This window comes from Bison bison, unplaced genomic scaffold, assembly GCF_000754665.1.
Source record: "Bison bison bison isolate TAMUID 2011002044 unplaced genomic scaffold, Bison_UMD1.0 scf7180017864291, whole genome shotgun sequence".
In the NCBI taxonomy this organism is placed as follows: domain Eukaryota; kingdom Metazoa; phylum Chordata; class Mammalia; order Artiodactyla; family Bovidae; genus Bison; species Bison bison.
The window spans coordinates 12,552,207-12,569,710 of NW_011494863.1; the positions used below are offsets into that span (position 1 = coordinate 12,552,207).

The 17,504-nt window shown below is 43.1% G+C and overlaps 1 protein-coding gene across 1 annotated transcript in view; it reads right to left on the reverse strand.

Moving 5' to 3' along the window:
* Positions 1 to 5,221, reverse strand: part of SLC36A2 (solute carrier family 36 (proton/amino acid symporter), member 2) — a 28,924-nt gene extending 23,703 nt beyond the window's left edge. The window contains exons 1-2 of the mRNA XM_010850595.1: positions 4,966 to 5,221; positions 469 to 559 (exon numbers count right to left, since the gene is read on the reverse strand). Coding sequence (XP_010848897.1) covers positions 469 to 559; positions 4,966 to 5,129 — 255 coding nt within the window. The 5' untranslated portion in view covers positions 5,130 to 5,221. The remainder of the gene's footprint in view (positions 1 to 468; positions 560 to 4,965) is intronic.
* Between the last annotated feature and the right edge of the window lie 12,283 nt (positions 5,222 to 17,504).

Sequence of the window (17,504 nt, forward strand, 5' to 3'; positions counted from 1 at the left end):
ACAACTGATCCGCTGCTGCTGCTGCTAAGTCACTTCAGTCGTGTCCAACTCTGTGCGACCCCATAGACAGCAGCCCACCGGGCTCCACTGTCCTTGGGATTCTCCAGGCAAGAACACTGGAGTGGGTTGCCATTTCCTTCTCCAATGCATGAAAGTGAAAAGTGAAAGTAAAGTCTCTCAGTCATGTCCAACTCTTCTTGACCCCATGGACTGCAGCCTACCAGGCTCCTCTGTCCATGGGATTTTCCAGGCAAGAGTACTGGAGTGGGTTGCCATTGCCTTCTCCGGACTGACTCGCTAAGGCCACTCAAAGTCTGTGGCACAGCCAGAATTCAAACCCAGCTTAGATGTCTAGACTCCAAGTTGCATTTCAGAAAGATTGCTCACTGTAGGCCACCGTAAACCCTGTCCTCCTACTCCCAGCTACTATCCAGTTGTACTGAACCCACCTTCAGCAGCCCCTCTTACCAGGATTCCTGCATTCTTCATAGCCAGCGGGAGTCCCAGGACCCCTGTGCCCATGTTGCCTTTCACCAGGTGAACCAAGGTCTGGAACGCTCTAAAAGAGGAGAGGAAAAAGACATGAGCATGTGGGTGCACAGAGGTGAGGAAATCCAACAGGCATCCTATTCTAGCACGTCATGCCTGAGTTGAGCTGGTCCATAAGTAGACTCCTGTCTGTATCTCAGCCCCCATGGCCTTTTCAGGCACTCTGGATCTCATGTAGGGTGACCAAGCATCCCAATTTGCCCTGCACTATCCTGGTTTTAGGGGCTTCTCTGGTGGCTCAGACAGTAAAGTGTCTGCCTACAATGCGGGAGACCCGGGTTCAATCTCTGGGTTGGGAAGATCTCCTGGAGAAGGAAATGGCAACCCACTCCAGTATTCTTGCCTGGAAAATCCCATGGATGGAGGAACCTGGTAGGCTACAGTCCATGGGGTTGCAAAGAGTCAGACACAACTGAGCGACTTCACTTTCTTTCTTTTTGGTGGCTCAGTGGTAAAGAATCTGCCTGCAGTGCAGGAGACGTGGGTTTGATCCCTGGGTTGGGAACATCCCCTGGAGGAGGGCATGGCAACCCACTCCAACATTGCTGCCTGGAGAACCCCATGGACACAGGAGCCTGGCGGGCTATAGTCCACGGGGTCGCAGAATCAGACATGACTGAAGTGACTTAGCATGCATGCATTAGTTTTAACAGCTCACACTTAACATATGCCATTAGAACACTTGCTAGAATATATAACAGACATTATGCTAAGGATTTCATGCATTATCTCATTTAATCTTCTTGTGATGATGAGAAAGCACGTTATTACCTTTTTTGCAGATGAAGAAACTGAGGAATAGAGATTTTTTTAAATAGACTTATCTAAGGATGTGTGTGTGCTAAGTCGTTTCAGTTGTGTCCAACTCTTTGTGACCCCATGGACTATCTAAGGATATTCTGGGTATATATACCCAGAAACTATCTCAGAGTTTCTGTTCTTCACCTCACTTCTACTGGGCTGTCTCCAGGAAAGGAGTTCAGATAGATGAGTTAAAGAGACAGCCCCATTTCATAATAGAGGAAGCTAAGGCTCAGAGAGGGCCCATGGTCACGGTATCATTAGCAGATACAGAACTGAACTCAGAGGAAAGGGGAAAGGGGAGGCAGCAAACAGAAATCATGTGACTTCTGGTAAAGAAATCAAGTGACTTGGGCCCCCAGGTGGGTATCTGCTAGGACAGGGTAATTTCGGGTTTGGGCTCCAGAGAGATTTTTTTTTCCCCCTCAGGCCAGGACATCAAACTGGGGAATGGCAAGTCTCCTCCCACTTCCAACAAAAACAAAACCCAAATTTCAGAACTTTCTTTAAGACAGATGTGAAGGTGGTCCAGAAGACAAGGTCTAAACCATTAAGGAGAAACATATACTCTCTTTGATGGTGAATTAACAACCTATCTTCATATCTCTTTGAAAAAGAAAGTGAAAGTGAAGTCGCTCAGTTGTGTTCGACTCTTTGCAACCCCGTGGACTGTAGCCCACCAGGCTCCTCTGTCCATGGGATTCTCCAGGCAAGAATACTGGAGTGGGTTGCCATTTCGTTCTCCAGGGGATTTTTCCGACCCAGGGATCAAACCCAGGTCTCCCGCATAGGAGGCAGATTCTTTAATCTCTGAGCCACCAGGGAAGCTAGACCAGGTTAAACTGAGTATTGGGCTTACAAGTTGAGAAACTTTACCAATTTCCCATGAGAGCCTTCCAGTGAGGAGACTTACTGCTCAAAACGGCAGAAGTACTCTGGAAAAAGCCTGGTCTCTGGGGTTGGACAATCAGGGATTAAAACCCAAGGCTGGACTTCTGTGGTAGTCCAGTGGTTAAGACTCCATGCTTCCACTGGAGGGGGCTTGGGTTCAATCCCTGGTTGAGGAACCAAGATCCCAACCAGATCTTGGTGTACACAGCCTGGCCAAAAACAAACAAACAAACAAAAAACCCAAGGCTACAATTTAACTAGCTGTGTTATAGTGGGCAGCATGTCTGTTTTGCTAGGCCTCTGTAAATATTAGGAGGAATGGTATTTTTGAAGGACCTGTCCCAAACACCTGTATCTTTATATTAATCCCTGAATACTCTAGTTTCCTGAGGAACTGCCCATTGACTTGTTAAGGGTTAAAGAGGAAAACTGCGGGGGAAAGAAAGAGGGTAGGAGAGTCTTTGCATGCTTTTCTCTCACCCTGTGGGTGTCAACATCGCTGACAGAGCACTGCACCCCACGGTTCTCCAATGATGGGTTTGTTTGGCAACCACGGTCAATGGGTCACTTGGAAATTTCTATCTAAAGGACTTAGGAAATCAGAATTTAGACCACTCAGGCAACTTAATAATGTGGTGAACTGTGCAAAGCACTGGGCTGGGAGGCAGGAGACCTGGGTGCTAGTCCTAACTCCTTTGGTGACTCTGGAATGTCATTATAGTTGTGGCCATCAGCTTGCAGGCACTGCACTTGGGGGCTTCCTCCACGATGTCCTTTGCAGCCAACCTGGGAGGACCTGACTGTTATTTCACAGGGGAGAGTCTAGAGTACTGAGAAGTTCTATCACCTGCTCTGGCTGGTAAGTAGCTAAAGTGGGAATTCAAACCCAGGTGAATATACTCCACAGGTACCATACTTACTTGACCTGTTTATTACCTCCCTCCTAACTAGGAGCAAGTTCTGACTTGCTTTATACTTTTGATTCTTACATAGCTCAAATTACCATTTAACTATGTTTTAGCTCAGGAGATAAGAGCTAATTGGTTCCCTCAAGGTCTCTGATTGAGAAATACCCCACCTCAGGGACTTCCAACCAGTCCATCCTAAAGGAGATTAGTCCTGGGTGTTCACTGGAAGGACTGATATTGAATCTGAAACTCCCACACTTTGGCCACCTGATGGAAAGAGCTGACTCATTTGAAAAGACCCTGATGCTGGGAAAGATTGAGGGCAGGAGGAGAAGGGGATGACAGAGGATGAGATGGTTGGATGGCATCACTGACTCAATGGACATGGGTTTGGGTGGACTCCGGTAGTTGGTGATGGACAGGGAGGCCTGGTGTGCTCGGTTCATGGGGTCGCAAAGAGTCGGACATGACAGAATGACTGAACTGAACTGAACTGAACAGGGACTTCCCTGGTGGTCCAGTGGTTAAGACTCTTTGCTTCCAATTAGAGGCTTGCAGGTTCAATCCCTGGTTGAGGAACTAAGGTCTCATATGTCCCATGGTGTGGAAAAAATTTTTTTTAATAATGAAAACTCTGAAATACCCCACCTCAGCAGTGGATGGTCCCAAGTCCTGAAGGGCTCACTCTCAGTATTGTGAATTCTTAGCAATTCCCAGGACTAGTCCTGGGGCAAGCGAACCATGTCATAATGTCAGTCACTGTGTCCATCCCCAAATCGTCCTGCGGGGTGGCATGGGAGCAGCTTTGCCTGCCCCTTTATCATAACTTCTCCCTCTTTGCTGTACACTGTCCCCCGACCCCTACAACATTCAATCTTTCAGATTTAATTTCCATAGCCACCCTCCTTAAATTCACATTGCCACCAATGTATCCCTGTTTTGCATATGGGGATAAACTGAGGCTTAGAAAAAGAAGGAGCAGACCTTCTTGGATGCATATGTCCTTTCTACTATACTGACAGGGTCAATGTTTTCTTCATAAAGCTGCAGGATCTTTACCACCATGCCCGTCAGCCACTAGCCACGCTGCTTGAAGGGTGGAGAGGAAGGGAGCTGGAGCCTGCAGCTTGGTTTCCCTGCTTTGAGTACATCCCTCTTTGTCATGGTTTGAAAGCCTCGCCAGAGATCTCCCCTTCCCCCGACACAGACCCAGGAAGGTGGAAGAAACTAGACTGTTCTACATACTGTGCTTCTGATGTTGTCACTGCAGTTGTCAATTGAAATAGAGGCCAGGTAACTGCAGGGAGGAGGCAATGCTTGGTTGTCTGTGGTTTTAGCTCAAGCGTCACCTTCTATACCAAGAAGCTGGGGATTCTGCCTCCCTCCCAGACACTATCAGGGCCAGCCAGAAGCAAAACTGACTCTAGGGCTACACTTCAATAAAAATAAAATAAACTGACTTTAGGGCTGTACTTCAGTTAAAAACAAGCAAACAAACAAACAGACTCTAGGGCCAGTACTGGATTCCAGCCCCCATCCTACCAATGAGCCAGGGCGTGGCCTGGGGTAAGGTGCCTCAGTGTCCCCCATGTGCATGTGTTGGGGGCTAGATCACTATATCTTGAGGGCTTTCTGACAGTCCCCCCTCCTGCCCCTTTAAGTTCTCAAGTTGACTCAGCCTCCGACTGCATTTCTTGAAGCCTTGGTCTCCCCATGTGCACAATGCTTTGGGGGTCAACACACCTCTCGGGGTTCTTGTCACTGCAAGCTTCCAGGCTGGAAGGCAGAAATGGAGATGGCAGTAAAGAGCACTCACGTTATGCCCTTGGTCGTCTCCAAGCCGGGTGACTCGGAAGGGCTTCCATCCAAGAAACCGGAGTCCTTGTTCGGCAGCTTCTTGGCACTTTCAGGAGGGGACCTGAGGTCCAGATCGAGGTCAACAGCTTCCTGGGGACTCCTGGCACTCTTTGCCATGGACATGGCTGTTCAGAAAGAGAGGGCTCCCGGTGATAGAGGGGGTCTGCACTGAGCAGGAAGGTGTCCAGTCAGGTGAAAAACTCCAGCTGTGCGGCTTGTGCCTTTCTTCAGGCTCTGGCCAAGCGGGAAAGAGGCCCCGCCCACCTCCCCCGGAGGGTGCGCCTCCTGCCTGAAGAAACCCGGGGGAGAGGAACAATCCCCAGACTGAGGAGGAAAGGAGGGGAGGGGAGGGGTCTGGGAAGGGAGTCATCCCTGCTTACCTAACAACAGTAGTGGCAACAGCAACTACGATACTGATCATTTTGATGACTAATATTTATTAAGCATTTCTCTAAGGGATAGATGCTCTTCTAAGTGCTTTCCCTATATTTTCTCACTTAGTCCTATAAATTAAATAGTGAGGAAATCAGGCTCTGAAGTAAAAGGACCTGCCTAAGGTCACATAACTAAAAAAGTGACAGAGTAGGGATGAGAGTTCAACGCATCCATCCAGTTTTTTAGCCAATAACCCATGTCTACCTCCAAGAGAACGCCTACCCTCCTCCCCCTCCACAGGGGCAGGGGCCCCACTTCCCATTGGCTGCATATCTGCTGTGAGGCATCCTTCTAGGAGCTCCCCTTTATTAAGTTGGAAAAAGAAGGAACCTCACTTACTCACCTCTAACTGCTTCTTAGCTTTTGTGAGGCTTCAGGAAGAGAGGAGGATCCTTTCAGAAAGGGTCAGAGAGGCAGAGATAACTCAACCCAGCCCCATTTCACTGGGTAGGACGCTGGCCTCAGCCGAGGGAGTGAGTTGCCTAGAGTCACATGTGACTGTCAAAACAGAACTGTGTGGCTAAAGAAGCCTTTGGAGGTTTCTCTAGTGTTCTGTTCTCTGTCATCATCTCTGCTTCAGTGATAGATGAATAGGCCAAAATTTCCTCCTCCCTCAAAATTACAGCACTTTACTCAAGCCATCCCATTCCCTACATAATTATCTCGTGTGCCACGAGTTTTATTTAGGTGATCTTACAGCCAACTGGTAGCATCTGAAACATATTTGTCTGGGTCCCTCCCTTACATGGGACCCTTTCCAAGGTCCTATATGCAATTCTGAATTTGTAATTTTGTGTTCTTTTTCTTAAAGAGGCTCTCTCCACTGGTAACTGCTACCCCAACCCCCCTCCCAGTGGTATAAACTTCAGACTCCACAAAGCCTATCTACTTCTCCGGGTAGCACTGTTATTTTGTTTTTACAGATGTGGAAACTGAGGCTCACGGAAGTAAAAAATAGCTTGCCCACGGCCACGGCAAATCCTCAGCAGACCCCAAACTCTACCCCAGTCAGATCTTTCTACCTCTGAAGCCTGAAGCTTTGACCACTACACTGAACTTTTGGATTGAATCCCGGCCCCACCCCTTCAAGTTTCTTGCCCTGAATCAACAGAAACACTCACCATGGTTTGAGAAACATCCTCTAATCACTCATCTGGCACCATTAACGTGGCAGTGTTCCTGGCCTGCATGCGGGCAGGATGCACCCTCTGGTCTGCTCATTGTTGTTGTTCAGTCACCCAGCCATGTCTGACTCTTCGCGACCCCATGGACTGCAGAGCATGCCAGGCCTTCCTGTCCCTCATCATCTCCTGGAGTTTGCCCAAGTTCATGTCCATTGCATTGGTGATGCCATCCAGCCGTCTCATCCTTCTGTCTTCAATCTTTCCCAGCATCAGGGTCTTTTCCAGTGAGTTGGCTGTTCGCATCAGGGGACCAAAGTATTGGAGCATCAGCATCAGTCCTTCCAATGAATATTCAGGGTTGATGTCCTTTAGGATCTCCTTGCTGTCCAAGGGACTCTCAAGTCTTCTCCAGCACCACAGTTTGAAAGCATCAATTCTAAGGCACTCTGCCTTAGAATTTATTGGTCCAGCTCTCACAACCATATGGAAAGACCATAACCTTGACTATATGGACCTTTGTTGGCAAAGGAATGTCTTTGCTTTTTAACACATTGTCTAGGTTTGTCATAGATTTCCTGCCAAGAAGCAATCGTCCTTTAATTTCATGGCTGCAGTCACCATCCATAGTGATTTTATAGCCCAAAATAGCACTGAGATTCCATAATGCGATTCTAATCTCAGATCTCATCCACCGATAGACCTTTGTTTTTGCTCAGGCCACAGGATCAGTAAGACTATCAAGAACCTTGAGATGTTCAGATATAAGACTAGTTCCAGGGACTTCCCTGGTGGTCCAGTGATTAGGACTCCATGCTTTCACTGTGCTGGCCCCATGTTCAATTCCTGGTCTTGGGCGAAGTAAGATCCCACAAGTTGTGCTGAGGCAAAAAAAAAAAAACTAGTTCTTGCTTTCCTCTCCAAGTTGTGAGAAGAACCCTGAGTTAATCTTCAAACTATTGAGAACAGGGCTGACTGAATAATCAGAATTTGGCTAGGTCCCTTCCCAGATATTACTGCCTAAAAGAAAACTTGCAGGGCACTGCCTACTAGCCATCAGCAGGCAAGAGGGACTCTTCCAGGATGAGAGCCTCCAAAATACACCTTTCTAACACTGGCCCAGGCATGTCTAGCTCTGGCCTCCACTACAGCTCTACCATAAAGTTGCTGCCATCCTGGGAAAGGTACTGCTCCTCTTCCCCCCTTGGAGAAATAGGTACTAGATTAGAGAGGACCTCCGAGGAACTGAGGACCCCAGGGTCTAGGCTTTTCATTCCCACTGGATGCTGAGATGCAAGCCCAGCTTCCCTTGCGTTGGGACCCACACAACTTAAGTGAGGACAGTCTAAACTGCTTGATGTCTCCATAGAGGGTGGAACAAATGGGATTTAAATAGTGAAAATCTTTTATGACCCTTTAGAGTAAACAGAGAACCTTTTTTTCAGTTTTTTATGGCAGCTTGGAAACTTGGAGTGTTATCAGAATCATTTGGGGAGATAATAAAGCACACAGAGACCCAGACTTATTGAAGTAGGGAGAATTTGGGCCTTTGTATTTTTACCAAGTTCCCCAGGTGGTTCTTATACTGGCCAGAGTTTGAGTTGCATTCAGGTGGTGCAGTGGTAAAGAATCTGCCTACTAATGCAGGAGATGCAAGAGATGTGGGTTCAATTCCTGGATCGGGAAGATCGCCTGTAGTAGGAAATGGTAACCCATTCCAGGAGTCATGGAAAATCCCATAGACAGAGGAGCCTGTTGGGAACTAACCTCATAGTTCATGAGGTTACAAAAGAGTCACACATGACTTGGTGACTAAACAACAGTGCATGGTAGAAACTCCAAAATTAAACAAACAAACAAAAAATACTCTTCCACTTACATAGTTTACGTGTTTCAAGACTTTGGAGTTTCTTACATCAATCAAATTTCCAAATGAATTTTCAGGCCTGCCATTCCAGTTCTACAAGGATTAGGCCATTAGCCAGTGCAGTCGCCCACTGACAGTGCAGCCTGAAGGAAATTCAGGAAGCATTCTGTGCTTTGACTTGGGTCTAGATCCTTAAGATGCATATCTAAAGAATAATTTCAATGAACTCAGGTTCTTATATCTTCCAATCCAAAGAAAAACACTAAAAATGTTAACTTGGAATGTGTATTTTTTGTGATTAGCAGTAGTCTTTTGATGTTTGTGTATGTTTTTTTCCAGCAGGAAAAACTCACATATCCTGGCTCCTCCTCCCTTATCTCTTTGGATCAGTTCCTCAGAAGTATCTGATAGGCTATCTCCTGGGCTATAGTCCTCAGTAAGGTCCCAGAATCAAACTTAACTCACAGCTTTGACATTGTGCATTTTTCTCTCAGTCATCAGTTTTGGTGACCATGAAAGGATTCAGAGGTTTTTCTCCTTGGACTGAACTCTATGAGGGTCCAGAGACTTGGTACTAGCAGAGGCCCCGCGTGCCTGTCTGCCTCCTTTGGTGTGTCCAGACAATTTGGGTAAAACTCTCCTGGATCTTGGATCTCCCATTATTGGCTGGTGATCCTGTTTTATTTGGTGATGGATAAATTCCTCACTGTGGGGAGTAAGTTTTGCTTAATCTTAGTTTTGAAAGAGAACCTGGATTGCCTCAGTTGAAAAACGCTGAGTAGGTTTAGACTGAGTGATTAGGTAGGAGATTGGCCTGTTGATTTCCTGTTGAATTGGCTACTTTAACTGAGTTTGTCAGAATAAAAGTGGAAATGTTGCACAAGAGTTTTCAGCTCTGAAGAAGAAAAGGGACATCTTTTCCTGGCCAGCAATGACTTTCTCAGGCAGTGAGAAACTTGCAGGATGGTGGAGGCAAGTCCTCATACCATGTAGCAGTCCTATAGGGAAACCCAGTTATTTAGTTTTAAAAAAAGAACTTGTTCCTCTGGGGAACCACATTTAACAGCTGGCCACTGAATGATCTGAGCACCCACCATGGTTTTAGACTGCCAGAGGGAAAAATCAAGACAGGTTAAAAGAGCTGCAAGAACTCTACAGTGACACCTAGAGGAGTTAAGCTCACAGACAGCACATTGGCCCATCACATAATTAGTACATAGTTAGTAGCAGGTTTATCCTGACAAATCAACAAATAGGAAACAAAGCTTTCAAAAAAAAAAAAAGCAACAGATTGCTAGTTTCCAACTATCCATCCAACTAACACCCCAGCCCAGTTCACGTAAGTTACCTATGGAAATTATCCTTTCAAATACTTAATTCAGACAATTATTATTCAGTCGCTCAGTTGTATCCAACTCTGCGATCTCATGGACTGCAGCATGCCAGGCTTCCTTGTCCTTCACTGTCTCCTGGGGTTCGCTCAAACTCATGTCCATTGAGTCAGTGATGCCATTCAACCATCTCATCCTCTGTAGGCCTCTTATCATCCTGCCCTCAATCTTTCCCAGCATCAGGGTCTTTTCCAATGAGTCAGTTCTTCACACCAGGTGGCCAAAGTATTGGAACTTCAGTTTCAGCATCAGTCCTTCCAATGAATATTCAGGACTGATTTCCTTTAGGATTGACTGGTTTGATCTCCTTGTTGTCCAAGGGACTTTCAAGAGTCTTCTCTAGCACCACAGTGTGAAAGCATCAATTCTTTGGTGCTCAGCCTTCTTTATGGTCCAACTCTCTTCACTTGTTAAAGACACTGAAATATAGCTGTATATGCTAACATGGAGGCATGTTCAGGAAATATTATTGTGAAATGTGAAATTCTCAATAAATTAAATATATCATTTTTTCTAAAAATAAGAAAGAAAGCACATATACACAGAATCACAGACTAACATGGAAACATAGAAAATACACATACAAACATACACACTGCTATGGTCTGAATGTTTGTATCCCTCTGAAATTCATATATTAAAATCCTAATGCCCAATGTGATGATACTAGCATATATGGCCTTTAGGAGATGATTAGGTTATGAGGGTGGAGGCTTCATGAATGAGATTAATACTTTTGGAAAAGTAACCCAAGACAAAATGAGAAATCACAATCCACAAGAAGGTCCTCACCTGACCAAACTACTACTCTGATCTTGGTCTTCCAGCCTCTAAAATTATGAGAAATAAAATTCTGTTATTATAAGCCACCTCATCTGTGGCATTTCATGGAGCAGAGTGAATGGACAAAGACATACACATTATATCCATGTTCGTATATGCTCAAAAAAGGTCTGAAAGAATTTATAATAGTTCCTCCTATACTGTAAAAGTATAGGTGGAGACCTATGGGTGGAAACAGGGGTTGGAATTTTGTTTTAATTTTAAATGTTTTGATTTTCAAAGACATACATGCTATTTCTGCAGCAAAAATCAAATATTTTGAAAGAATATGTTAAGAATGAGTGAAAGTGTTAGTGGCTCAGTCCTGTCCAACTCTTTGTGACTCCATGGACTGTATGTAGCCCACCAGGCTCTTCTGTCCGCAGAATTCTCCAGGCAAGAAGAGTGGGTAGCCATTCCCTTCTCCAGAGGATCTTCCCAACCTAGGGATCGAACTTGGGTCTCTCGCATTGCAGGAAGATTTTTTTACCATATGAGCCAGGGTGTTATAGCCAATATCTTTGATGAATATAGATGCAAAATGTCTCAATAAAATATTAGCAAACTCAGTCCAATAACACATAAAAAATATCATGCACCTGACCAAGTTGGAATCATCCCAGGGTCACAAGGATGGTTCAATATACACAAATCAATTGTTGTGATGTACCACGTTAAAAAAAATAAAAGATGACAAGAACCACATGATAATCTCAATAGATACAGAAAAAACATTTGCTAAAAATTCAACATCCATTCATGATAAAAACTCTTACCAAAGTGGGTAGAGAGGAACATATCTCAACATAATAAAAGCTATTTATGACAAACCCACAACAAATAGAATACTCAATAGTGAAAAACTGAAAACCTTCCTACTAAAATCTGGAGCAAGACAAAGATGCCAACTCTCACCACTTTTATTCAACATAGTATCTGAAGTCCTAGCCACAGCAATCAGGCAAGAAAAAGAAATAAAATGTATCAAATAGGAAGAGAAGAGGTAAAATTGTTGTTATATGCAGATGACATGATATCACATACGGAAAACCCTAAAGACTCCACACAAAAGTTATTAGAACTGATAAATAAATTCAGCAAAGTTGTAGGATACAAAATTAATGTACAGAAATCTGTTGTATTTCTTTATACTAACAATAAAATATCAAAAAGGAATGTAAAAAAGAAAACAAACCCTTTTAAAACTGCATAAAAACACTTAGGAATAAACCTGACCAAGGAGATGAAAGGCTTATATGCCAAGAACTATAAAACATTAATAAAGGAAATCAAAGATGATTCAAGGAAATGGATGGAAAGATATCCCATGTTCTTGGATTGGAAGAATTAATATTGTTAAAATGGACATACTACTTAAAGCAATCTGAAGATTTAATGTGATCCCTATCAAATCACCCATGACATTTTTCACAGAACTAGAAGAAATAATCCTAAAATTTACATGGAACCATAAAAGATCCAAAATTGCCAAAGCAATCCTGAAGAAAAAGAACAAAGCAGGAGGCATAATCCCCCCAAACTTTAGATAATACCCAAAGCTATAGTAATCAAAACAACATGATACTGCTACAAAAAAACAGATCTATGGATCAATGGGACAGAACAAAGTCCAGAAATAAACCCACATATCTTGAGTCATTTAATTTTTGACAGAGGAGGCAAGAATATATAATGGAGAAAAGACAGTCTCTTTAGCAAGTGATGTTGGGAAAGCTGGACAGCCACATGTAAATTAATGAAGTTAGAACACAACCTCATACCACACACAAAAACAAACTCAAAATGGCTTAAAGACTTAAATATAAGACATTATGCCGCAAAACTCTAGAACATAAGCAAAATATTCTCTGACATAAATTATGTCAATGTTTTCTTAAGCCTCTCTCCCAAGGCAATAGAGATTAAAGGCAAAAAAAACAAATGGGACCTAAGCAAACTTATAAGCTTTTTCACAGCAAAGAAAAACGTAAACAAATAAAAAGATAACCTAGGAGAAAATACTTGGGAGAAAATATTTGCAAATGATGTGACTGACAAAGGCTTAATTTACAAATTTCCAAACAGCTCATACAATTCACTAACAAAAAGACCAAGTGACCTAATAAAAAACATGGGCAGAATATCTAAATAGACATTTCTCCAAAGAAGACATACAGATGGGCAACGGCATATCTGGAACAATGTCTGACACTTGGTAAGTAAGTGTTGAATGAATAAGTCTGGAGGACTCCAGTTACTCATAAGCTTTGAGGAACTCTCTTCTGTCATGTCATCAATTCATTGTCTTCTGGAATTGTAATACTAAATAGAGACTGAGCCATCATGCCTTGCAAACCGCTTCAGCAGAAAACGTGTAGGAAAGCACAATGCCTGGCCCTCAGCAAAGGTTTGCTGTATAAATGAAGGAAGCAACAGAAGTTCTCTACATTTATGAAGACTTCTCCCAGCTTTTGTCTCCTCCTCTCAGATGTCAAATACTCACAAGTATGTAAATACAAATCAGGCACAGACAGACAATAAGTATTTAGGAGTCTAAATAGCCAATAAACATATGAAGAGGTGATCAACTGTATGGAAACAATGAAATGAATTTTCTTTTTCTTAAAAGTCAGATTGGTAAGCATAAAACGTAAAACACAAAAGAGCTTTAACAATAGCACGTGCTGGCAAAGGTGTGAGGAAAGAAGTCCTTTCATACTCTGTTCAGTTCAGTTCAGTTCAGTCACTCAGTCGTGTCTGACTCTTTGCAACCCCATGAACCATAGCACGTCAGGCCTCCCTGTCCAATACCAACTCTTCGAGCCTACCCAAACTCATGTCCATTGAGTTGGTGATGCCATCCAACCACCTCATCCTCTGTCGTCCCCTTCTCCTCCTGCCTTCAATCATTCCCAGCATCATGGTCTTTTCAAATGAGTCAGCTCTTTGCATTAGGTGCCCAAAGTATTGGAGTTTCAGCTTCAATATCACTCCTTCCAATGAACACCCAGGACGGATCTCCTTTAGGATGGAGTGGTTGGATCTCCTTGCAGTCCAAGGAACTCTTACAAATCTTCTCCAACACCACAGTTCAAAATCATCAATTCTTCGGCGCTCAGCTTTCTTTATAGTCCAACTTTCACATCCATACATGACTACTGGAAAAACCATAGCCTTGACTAGACGGACCCTTGTTGGCAAAGTAATGTCGCTGCTTTTCAATATGCTGTCTAGGTTGGTCATAACTTTCCTTCCAAGGAGTAAGCGTCTTTCAATTTCATGGCTACAATCACCATCTGCAGTGATTTTGGAGCCCCCCAAAATAAAGTCTCTCATGCTTTCCACTGTTTCCCCATCTATTTGTCATGAAGTGATAGGACCACATGCCATGATCTTAGTTTTCTGAATGTTGAGCTTTAAGCCAAGTTTTTCACTCTCCTCTTTCACTTACATCAAGAGGCTCTTTAGTTCTTCTTCGCTTCCTGCCATAAAAGTGGTGTCATCTGCATATCTGAGGTTATTGATATTTCTCCCTGCAATCTTGATTCCAGCTTGTGCTTCTTCCAGCCCAGCGTTTCTCATGATGTACTCTGCATATAAGTTGAATAAGCAGGGTGACAATATACAGCCTTGACATACTCCTCTTCCTATTTGGAACCAGTCTTTTGTTCCATGTCCAGTTCTAACTGTTGCTTCCTGAAATGCATACAGGTTTCTCAAGAGGCAGGTCAGGTGGTCTGAATTAATCTCTTTCAGAATTTTCCAGTTTATTGTGATCCACACAGTCAAAGGCTTTGGCATAGTCAGTAAAACAGATGTTTTTCTGGAACTCCCTTGCTTTTTCGATGATCCAGTGGATGTTGGCAATTTGATCTCTGGTTCCTCTGCCTTTTCTAAAACCAGCTTGAATATCTGGAAGTTCACGGTTCATGTATTATTGATCCTGGCTTGGAGAATTTTGAGCATTACTTTGCTAGCTTGTGAGATGTGTGCAATTGTGTGGTAGTTTGAGCATTCTTTGGCATTGCTTTTCTTTGGGACTGGGGTGAAAACTGACTTTTTTCAGTCCTGGGGCCATTGCTGAGTTTTCCAAGTTTGCTGGCATATTGAGTGCAGCACTTTCACAGCATCATCTTTTATGATTTGAAATAGCTCAACTGGAATTCCATCCCCTCCACTAGCTTTCTTCGTAGTGGTGCTTCCTAAGGCCCACTTGACTTTGCATTCCAGGATGTCTGGCTCTAGGTGAGTGATTACACCATCGTGGTTATCCTGGTCATGAAGATCTTTTTTGCATAGTTCTTCTCTGTATTCTTGCCACCTCTTTTTAATACCTTCTGCTTCTGTTAGGTCCATACCATTTCTGTCCTTTATTGAGCCCATCTTTGCATGAAATGTTCCCTTGGTATATCTAATTTTCTTGAAGAGATCTCTAGTCTTTCCCATTCTATTGTTTTCCTTCATTTCTTTGCATTGATCACTGAGGAAGGCTTTCTTATCTCTCCTTGCTATTCTTTGGAACTCTGCATTCAAATGGGTATATCTTTCCTTTTCTCCTTTTCTTTTGGCTTCTCTTCTTTTCATAGCTGCTTGTAAGGTCTCCTCAGAGAACCATTCTGCCTTTTTGCATTTCTTTTTCTTAGGGATGGTCTTGATCACTGCCTCCTGTACAATGTCACGAATCTCTGTCCATAATTCTTCAGGCACTCTGTCTGTCAGATCTAATCCCTTGAATCTATTTCTCACTTCCACTGTATAATCATAAGGGATTTGATTTAAGTCATACCTGAATGGTCTAGTGGTTTCCCCTACTTTCTTCAATGTGAGACTGACTTTTGCAATAAGGAGTTCATCATCTGAGCTACAGTCAGCTCCTGACCTTATTTTTACCGAGTGTAAGAGCTTTTCCACCTTTTGCTGCAAAGAATATATACTCAATCTGATTTCGATATTGACTGTATGGTGATGTCCACGTGTAGAGTCTTCTCTTGTGTTGTTGGAAGAGGTGTTTGCTATGACCAGTGAGTTCTCTTGGCAAACTCTATTAGCCTTTTCCCTGCTTCATTTTGTACTCCAAGGCCAAATTTGCCTATTACTCCAGGTGTTTCTTGACGTCCTACTTTTGCATTCCAGTCCCCTATAATGAAAAGGACATCTTTTTTGGGTGTTAGTTCTAAAAGGTCTTGTAGGTCTTCATAGAACCGTTCAACTTAAGCTTCTTCAGCATTACTGGTTAGGGCATAGACTTGGATATCTGTGATATTGAATGGTTTACCTTGGAAACAAACGGAGATCATTCTGTCATTTTTGAGATTGCACTCAAGTACTGCATTTCAGACTCTTTTGTTGACTTTGATGGCTACTCCATTTCGTCTAAGGGATTCTTGCCCACAGTAACAGATATAATGGTCATTTGAGTTAAACTCAGCCTCTACCACTATCTAGATGACTACTTTCCTGAACTTCATTTGCCTCATCTTAAAATCAGGATATACTCTGTATGTGCTAAAATGTAGGTGCTGGAAATGATGGTCATTGAAAGCTTATGATCATGAAGTGCTCACCACATGGAACTCATCTTTTTTAAGAGTAGAAAAATACATTGCTTCTTAGTGGACACAAGTCAGAGAAAAGATCAGTGACTATGTTATTGTACTGCTCAAAAAGTCTTTGAGGTATCTCATTGCCTACAGGAAAAAGTTCCAAACTTGAGTCTGAGATTCAAAGCCCATTGTGTTTCAAGCTTAATTTCCCACTCTCTCAGCTCAAAATAGTCCCTCTCTGTTTCCACGCCATGTTCTCTACACCGCAACCGGACTCGTCAATTAGAGGCATTCCCTGAGAATGAGATACACTTCCACTCCTTTCCCTCCATCTGAACCTGTCACACTTCTGTTTGTTGAAGAGATCTCTAGTCTTCCCCATTCTATTGTTTTCCTCTATTTCTTTGCATTGATCACTGAGGAAGGCTTTCTTATCTCTCCTTGCTATTCTTTGGAACTCTGCATTCAAATGAGTATATCTTTCCTTTTCTCTTTTGCCTTTTGCTTCTCTTCTTTTCACAGTAAGGCCTCCTCAGACAGCCATTTGGCCTTTTTGCATTTCTTTTTCTTGGTGATGGTCTTGATTCCTGCCTCCTGTACAATGTCATGAACCTCCATCCATAGTTCTTCAGGCTCTCTGTCCACCAGATCTAATCCCTTGAATCTATTTCTCACTTCCACTGTATTATCATAAGGGATTTGATTTAGGTCATACCTGAATGGTCTAGTGGTTTTCCCTACTTTCTTCAATTTAAGTCTGAATTTGGGCAATAAGGAGTTCATGCTCTGAACTCCGGTTATCAGATCCTGGTCTTGTTTTTGCTGACTGTACAGAGCTTCTCTATCTTTGGACGCAAAGAATATACTCAATCTGATTTTGGAATTGACCATATGGTGATGTCTATGTGTAGAGTCTTCTCTTGTGTTGTTGGAAGAGGTTGTTTGCTATGACCAATGTGTTCTCTTGGCAAAACTCTATTAGCCTTTGCCCTGCTCCATTTTGTACTCCAAGGCCAAATTTTCCTGTTACTCCATGTATTTCTTGACTTCTTACTTTTGCATTCCAGTACCCTATAATGAAAAGGACATCTTTTTTGGTATCAGTTCTAGAAGGTCTTGTAGGTCTTCATAGAACCATTCAACTTCAGCTTCTTCAGCATTACTGATTAGGGCATAGACTTGGATTACTGTAATATTGAATGGTTTGTCTTGGAAATGAACAGAGATCATTCTGTCATTTTGGGGATCACATCCAAGTACTGCATTTCAGACTCTTTTGTTGACTATAATGGCTACTCCATTTCTTCTAAGGGATTCTT